General features: G+C 39.5%; 1 protein-coding gene across 1 annotated transcript in view; it reads left to right on the forward strand.

Annotated features, from left to right (window-relative positions):
- The window catches only part of edc4 (enhancer of mRNA decapping 4), a 25080-nt gene extending 17300 nt beyond the window's left edge, over positions 1-7780 (forward strand). Inside the window, exons 25-28 of the mRNA XM_040132201.1 lie at positions 411-597; positions 1394-1613; positions 2390-2553; positions 5201-7780. Of these exons, the coding sequence (XP_039988135.1) occupies positions 411-597; positions 1394-1613; positions 2390-2553; positions 5201-5384 (755 nt within the window). The 3' untranslated portion in view covers positions 5385-7780. The remainder of the gene's footprint in view (positions 1-410; positions 598-1393; positions 1614-2389; positions 2554-5200) is intronic.
- Positions 7781-8453: the final 673 nt, after the last annotated feature.

The following is an 8453-nucleotide window of genomic DNA, read 5'->3' on the forward strand; positions in this document are numbered from 1 at the left end:
CCACTCCAGACACTTCTTTTACATCCAGTCTGGAGGTCAGACAGAAGCTTGTGTCATAAAAAATTTCACATTAGTGTTTAGAAACTGAATAACTTCAACAATCACACAGACTATCTTCATCTCTTGAAGGGGTTGACAATCAGCTACCCAAATATCTCTGCTCTCACTGTCATGGTAATTGTGTTCTGTTCAACTCCACCGTAATGGCGAGAACATATAAATCTGCTGCCATATTCGTCCATTGAGCTGCTGCATTTTCAGTGGGTTTGGCATAACGGCTGCCCTTTCGCATTACATTCAGTCATTTGATTCAATGGTAATATTAAAAATAATATTCAGTGGCGCTTTGACTATATTAATGGTGTGTTTGCTTGTATGAGAGAGAAATTATTTTCTTTTCATCTTTACAGACATCCAGCAGCTTGAGACTCATATGAAGAACAGAAAGCAGAGAGAGCAGGAGACACGAGACCCCATGATTGGCCAGCTCCAACAGATGATTGACAGCTTCCAAAGCTCCAGTGATCAGATGGCAAATAACATCACAGCTAACATCCGGGCAGAGGTCCAGCACCAGATCCAGATGATGGTGGAAAAGTACGTATCCTGGCTACCCCTCATTGCTCACACTGTTATCCACCTGTGACTGGAAAGCTGCCAATGAAACTTTTTTTGGTCACATTTGAAAATAACTGAATATCCTCCTCTTAACCATTTACACCTTTTTGTTCAGTTTTCCTTTTTTTTTTCCTCATCTTTCCCTAAGTATGATCAAACTGTAACTAGATAGAGCATACCTGTACTCAGTGCAGGTAGGCAGTTTTCAGTTTTTAATCATTGACATTGCCCACTCAGTATTATGAGCTGTCACTGTCAAGTGACAAAAGAATCCTTCTGTTGACTGATATTACTCACCGTGACTGATCTGATAGCACTGTTTAACATTCTAAGCGGACATTTTTAGTATCTGATATGCATATCAGCAGATGCCTATGCCAGCAGTGCTGGCTTTATTCACTGCCTATTGAGCAGGTGTGTAATGGATTGGAGAGTAGAAACAAGCAAAGCTTGATCCTGGGGCTAATGTAAGAACATAAATTTGATCGAGTCTCTTGTTCCCTCTGCAATTAATTTCATGGCCTCTAGAGTTTATACATTTGTCAGGGGTGCAGCAGAGAGTCAGCAGTTGGCCAACTAAAACTTTAAAATCTTGAGAAAGAAATGAAAATGCCTGACTGAGCTGAGCCAGATTTTTACTCTGATTTTCAAGGTAATAGCTTTTATTTTAGGTACACCAAATCAAATCAAACTTAGTGGTTGAAAAAATAAGTAATGTAGAGGATAACACTCTCCCTGTCCTCCTGTTTTTTTCCTCTGTCCTTTCCCTCCCCAGTTTGCAGGAGTCTATTCTTAGCCACGTGCAACGAATTGTCAAAGGGGAGGTGAGCCTAGCAATGAAGGAGCAGCAGGCAGTGGTCACTTCCAGCATCATGCAGGCAATGAGGTCAGCAGCCGGCACACCCGTCCCCACAGCACACCTAGACTACCAGACACAGCAGGCCAACATTCTGCAGCTCCTCCAGCAGGGCCAGCTCAACCAGGCTTTCCAGCAGGTAACACACACACACATGCGCGCGCACACACACACACACACACACACAAGCACACGCAGAGAGAGAGAGAGACACAGCCCACCAGGACTATAGGCCCATAAAGCCAATATACTGCAACTTCTTCACACAGTCCGATTTGAAGGCACCACTAGTGCTTTAGCTCTGCTTTGAGCACTCATTATGCTTGTGATTTTCTATCCTAGGTAACTTGATACCTGAACCTGCTCTAAATTGGCAAAGCACTCTCTCAGCTTTGTTATCATTCATGTTCACGCATGCAGAATTCAGTTTATGCATAGCCTTTTGGGTCTACAGTTGTAAAAATCATAACTGGATTGTAATAGCTCATCTACACTCATAATTTTAACAGGATGCGCAAACTCCTAATTGCCCCTGATGGCAGTGCCATCAGTACGCGTGAATGCAATGTATGAACGTGTGTGTGAATTGGTGAATGTGGCATGTAGTGTAAAGCGCTTTGAGTCAGTAAGACTAGAAAAGTGCTATATGTAAGTGCAGTCCATTTAACATTGTTATGGAATGGATTCATCTTGAGTTTTTATGGTCTGAAAAAATGTTCATATGTTATGATTTGATGTCAACAAAAAATATGGCAGCAAAAATAGACCTTTTTTTTTTTCGCTTTATAGTTGATGGACAGAAATGTTTTCTTATAGATCTGTTGCAGGGAAGGTGATATTTCAACTAATTGTGTCAAAGATTAATGAAAAAGTGTTTACTCTGAATAAAAACCCTCTCTCTCGCTTTGTCCCCAGGCTCTGTCAGCAACAGATCTGAACTTGGTCTTGTATGTGTGCGAGACCATCGACTCTCAGCAAGTGTTTGGTCAGCACCCCTGCCCTCTCAGCCAGCCCGTGCTGCTGTCTCTCATCCAGCAGCTCTCCTCCAACCTCTCAACCCGCTCTGAGCTCAAAATCAGGTGAGGACACCAAGGTTGTTTTGTGCACTGTTTTTTGGAAGGAAGGCATAATATGTGATTTTTGCAAGCCCATAATAACATTCCCAGCTTGAAGATTACGTGGCTCTCCTAAGGGATCAGAGTAACTGTGTCCTTTTAGTGTGTAATTTGTAGATGACCACACTGGAAGTCAAAAATGCAAAAGACACACATGGGCTTCACAATGTAGCCATTTTTTGTCTTTGAGATGTGAACTTTAATAATCACCACATCATAAATGTATGATATCAGAAATCAGTAATTTAATGTAGGCTTTCCTATACTTGCGTAGGGAAATAAAAACAATGTCAGTGATGTTGAGTGTACCCAAGCCCAGGTATATTACTGCGGTTATCCTTGTCCCCCTTATAGGCATGGCATAGGCACATCAGCTCCACTCAAAGTATGAAGGACAAGCACAATCTGTCCTTCATATAATGACAAATAAATAGGACAGAAGCATAATGTTCCACGATTTCCTTATCAAATGCACCACTATGTATATTTTTACTGTTTGCTCCTTCAGCATAGTTTTACTAGTCTCACTTTAGACCAATTACTGAATTATTGGTAGTATTCAATATTGATGATTAAAATAATGTCTCAATATTTTTTGAACATAATTATTTACATACAAAATACACGTGCTGTTTCCAATTAAAATTATACAAATATTGGTTATTCTTACCCATATACTTTGCAGAATATCATAGTCTCATTTAATTATTGTCTCACAACTGTAGTTTGATATAAGACCTGTCTTGCTATGCAGCAGGCATAACTTGCAATTTTGGAACATGTCATTGGGCTTAATCAGAAACCTTTCAACTGTATAAGCTTACCTCTTCCCAAAACATCTTAATTTTGACTTCATTTTCTCACAAAGCGATAGCAGCAAGCAGTATTGAATTGCATTACACAACTATTCTCCCACAGAAGCTCAATCCTGTGTGCCCATTGCTTGATAATAAAGTCAGTCTATGCCTAAACTTTTGCTCCCCATCTCATCTCCATTATATGTCCATTATTCCTTGTCTCCTGAGTGCTTAACAGTGCTAAACTGCTGACCCCATCACCCTGCTCCATCTGTAGCCCTTCTACATGTCTGTCCGGGAAGCTCAGATGAGCCTCTGAATAGCATTGCGATTTTTGGATGTGTTGTTTTCTTTCTATGTTCTTGTATATTTTATTATATATATTATTGTATATTCTGTTCACTCTTGCAAAACTCCTCAGTGACTCCTCAGTGAGCCCATTCCCCACTCACTTTATGTCCTTTTCTCTTCTAAATCCCAACCTCCCCTTGTTCTTCTCTCCCACAAAAAACCTCCTTCTCTATCAGAGTCCCTTTACAGCACATGTCTGGTACTGCGTTTACATTGCAGCTCCTTGATGTTGCTAATACAGCCCTCTGGTGCCGCTGTGTGCCATCCGGAAAGAAAGATGAGGGCAGCGGGGTGTGGTTCAATCTGAAGGATTATTAGAACAGATACAGTCATGGTTAGGGGATTGTGGTAGGAGTTCAGTAGAAAGAAACAAAAACAAATTAAATCACAAAACATTTTAACATCTTTTCAAATTTGCCTACTTTAATAGCTAATAGTAGTCAAGCTAAACAGGAAAACTCCAAGCTGTCATGCGTAAATAGAAGTCAATTAATATTGGGATGATAGAAATATTACAACACATGTACAGTCTATTTTTGTACTCCTGATAGATAGTATCTCAGAAGAATTCATAAGAGATGCACAAAGAGAAAAAAAAGTGCTGCTAGCATTGTTAGGACTTGAGAAGGTATGATTTTCCTCAAAAACTGTGGCCTTAGCAGGATCATTAGTTGTTCACATGAGAATAATGTGAATTGGGGGATTTTAATTTTATTTATTTATTAATTTATGAAGTGTTTCAAAGGGTTGGACACATTTTAGTTAAGGCAGATTATCCCCTGTAAGACATTATCTGTAGAAAGGCATGCACCATATCTGGTGTTACGTGCAGTAACATTAAATGTACCTTTGTTGGCATTGTTATGTTAGGTGGGAACACCAGATGTCTGACTAAAACAGTTAATTGAGGAGATAAATGTAGTGTAGCCAGAGTGAGAGGACAGGACACAGGTGAGAATGAGCAAAACTCAATTTCTGCTGTGATATTTGAGTGAAGACACACATTCACACAGTGGGCTGGCAGCCAGGAAGGTGATCAAGGACAGAGTTTGACATTCAAGCTGTGAAAGATAGTTGCGGCTGATAGAACTCTCTCTGTGTCCCCTTCAGCCGCTCTTAAGGGTCAAAACACAAAGTCTGCACAAGTTATCCTTGTACTGCTTTTATATATGAGTGAATGAAGGTTATGACTTGGAGTTTCAGATTGTACGTGAACCTTTTTTCATTTTACATAATTTTCTCTATGTAGAATGAAAATGACTACGACCCCTTGTGCTACATACATTTTTCATTATCGTGTCTTTTTCTTGAGCCTTCTTCTGCCTCATGGCTAAAGTCTGTATTTCTTTTAACAGTGTCTTTCCTGTTCATACCTACAGAAAATTATATCTGCCTGGCCGAAACTTTTAGTCTTGTTTTGTCATTGCTATCTAAAATCTCTCTCCCTCTGTGTCCCTGTGCAGTTACCTGGAGGATGCAGTAATGAATCTTGACCATGGTGACCCCCTGACAAGAGACCACATGTCGTCCGTGTTGGCCCAGGTCAGACCGAAGGTCTTTGCCTTCCTGCAGCAAGACCCCCACAGCCCGCTCAGCAAGAGGGCGCGGCGCCTGATGATGATGCTGCAGGGTCTTGTCAACCACTAGTCCTTCATTTAAAGTCTGATGCAGAGGAGTTGTTTTCCTCATAGATACAGATCATGAGTCCATTTTTGTTATCAGTCTGCAGAAAGCAACACGGACTACTTCACCCCACTCTGAGCAGTTTGTTGGAGCTTGAGGATGGAACAAGTTTTTGGTTGGAGATGAATGGTGAGAGCTCATAAATTAATGGGTTTGAAACTTTTCACTTGCTTAAAGAAGAAGGTCCCCTCCAGCCCACCTGTCACACTCCACACAACCCTAAATCCAGTGCTTTCTTCCCATGGGCATTTCTTCCCATTCCTCCTCCTCCTCTACCTGCACCAGTGTGAAGTTAGGGAATAGACTGTTTTTGTTACTCTTGTGTTTTTTTCCTAGACATACCTTCAATGTAAGACAATAATGGTCTGGACTGAAAGATTGATGTTGATTTCTGTTAAAGAGACACGTTAAGTTCACTGTAGATTCTTCCAGACCTTCGTTGCCACTGCTTCTCCCCCCTAAGAGACATTCTGGTTGTCTCTCATCCTTTCATCCTTATCAAGAAGAAGAAAACTGTCTCAGAAACGACACCCAGTGAGCCTGATAATTCCGGTCGCCCCCAGTCTCCCAGACACACAATACCTGACACTCCTTTGATGTTACATCATCCAAATGTGCATAAAACTGAAAGAATGTTCAGCTGAGTGGTCCACAAGACCAAACATCGCTGTTTATTTTGTTCTGCTGTGTTCCTCTGACCCGTCAGTCAGACATGTAGAGTTTTGGGATATTGGACAAGTTATGATGCAGGGGTTACTTCTGAGTAACAGAAAGAACAAAAGTATGCTAAAAGGAGAAATGTTTTGTTTCAAAATCTCTCCTTGTCTCGCCTTAAGAGCAAACAGCAAGCTTGGACGCATTTTCATTTTCTTCAATACAGAGCAGCATCCTCACTAGAGTTAACTTGGAATTCAGTTGCCACAGGAATACACAGTCCTCAGTTCACTTTTCTTGAACAACCAAGCAAATCCCAGCAACCAAAAGTATGTAACATTCAAAGCCAATTTATGTTGGTGGCATATTTCATTTCAGTTATTTCTTAATAGGTTGGACATGACAACCTTGCCAGGCTAGATCTGTCACAGTGAGGATCAGCATGTTGAATTGTTTTACAGAAAGTTGATAACATATGTTCCTGTGTTGGAAGTATTCAGAATGAAAAGCATATCTCATTATATGTTTTCACAAATCTTTCTTATGAGGGTTTCTGAAGGATACAAATGAGACTAAAGGATGAGAAATAACTAAAAAACATTTTTGAAATCTAATAAATATTTGCGAAGGCCCTCCAGGCTGAAAAGAATTCCCCTTTAAAATCTGAAATGTTTGGAGCCCAACATCAAGGTTGGCAGCCGTCCATGTGTATAGCTCTGTCCTATAAATTGATCAGAGACTGCTCCTCATGTTTTCTTCTGTGTCAGTCCCTCTTTTATAACATTTAGTATTTGTAAAACTTCTATACTTACTTTAAGAGTTGTCAAACTAGTTATAAAACATTATAAAAACACTTCCTAAACATAATTGTTACTGCTGATGTTGTTTAATCAGGATATTCCAAATAATGTTTGTTAAACTTAATGTGCAATTACTTCTCACTGACTCTAGGAGGCAGCACTTAGTTGGACTCAACCTGCTTGTCATTTAAGTTAATTCAGAAATCCTTCCTGCTCTTACAGTATCTGTATCTACCAAACATTGAAAAGCCTGCCTTTAGGTTGGAAATGCATTGTTAATTCATCTTTAAAGTGTGTTGAAAATCTATGATCACTTGTGTACAGCCCATTTACAAATATTGTTCAGTAACAGGGTGGCCACGCTTTGCTGATTGTAAAATAAAAGTTCTGTTAATTTGACCTCTGTGTTTAGATTTCGGTTAAGTTGGATTTGTCTAGCAAGTGCCTTATTGTATTTTATCTGTTTTGGACATTTGATCCCATTTGGACCTTCAGACAGCTCGTAAAGTTTTGAGCAATATCCCACAAAAGCTCCAGTCAACTTTTACAGGCATTTATTATATTAAAACGTGGTTGGATCTGAAGTAACGTTCAAACAGCACAGCAAAGGAGAACCTGTATGTTTTGTTTGTAAACATTTGACTCAAGACAATTGACTTGGACAGATAATTTGAATGCTCAGGTCAGTGTATGAAACAGAGAGAGATGTTACTATTTTGACAACCACCACCTTCACCTTTCAGCTGCAGACCCTGTCGAAGGACAGGCTGACTCCTAATTCACCCTAAGTGGGTGCTGTGTCAGTTTTTCTCTTTCCATTGTGTTCATTTCTCTGCTTGGTTGGTTACGTTGTACCTTTTACAGTTTATTTTACCCCAAACATTTTGGAATAAAAAATACTTGTTCAATTTATTGTGTCTTTATATGTAAGGGATTTTTGTTCACAGACCTAAAGTTGAAGTAAGCTGCTTCCTACAGCAGATTTAGTGGCAGACTGTTCAAACTGAATGGAAAATACAGACTGGTACGATTTTGATGTACTTGTACTTTAGTATTTCTTTTTTCTTACTTGCTACAACTCCACTACATTTCAGAGGGAACTACTGTACGTTTTATTCCACTACATTACTTTTTGAGATTAGGATTTTACTTAAAAATTCATTTGTTTATAAAATGCAACACATTGTTATAGATTAAAGCATTGCTTTCCAACCTTTTGTCTTGTGACCCTTTACAAAAAGGCAGTGTATCTGGGATCCCTTCTCACACTTCCAGATTCATTTGTTTAACTGTTCAAGGTCCTAGAAGGAAAATTTAAAAAAAGATTCAGATCAAAGTCCAAAAAAAAGAAAAAATACAGATTTGTATATCATATCTAAGTTTGTTTCTTCTTTTCCAGCCTCATTAATCATCTAAAAATTGCTAAAATTAATCTCGTGAGCCCTTCGACGGCGCAGACCCTTAGGTTGGGAACCACAAAAGCAGTTAGACCACCAGCTAAACAGTAGGTTGCCACTTACCCTGATGGATCAGCATTTACAATCTATGAGAATGAGTACTTTAATTTGATAATTTGAGT

This window comes from Xiphias gladius, chromosome 8, assembly GCF_016859285.1.
Source record: "Xiphias gladius isolate SHS-SW01 ecotype Sanya breed wild chromosome 8, ASM1685928v1, whole genome shotgun sequence".
Classification (NCBI taxonomy): domain Eukaryota; kingdom Metazoa; phylum Chordata; class Actinopteri; order Istiophoriformes; family Xiphiidae; genus Xiphias; species Xiphias gladius.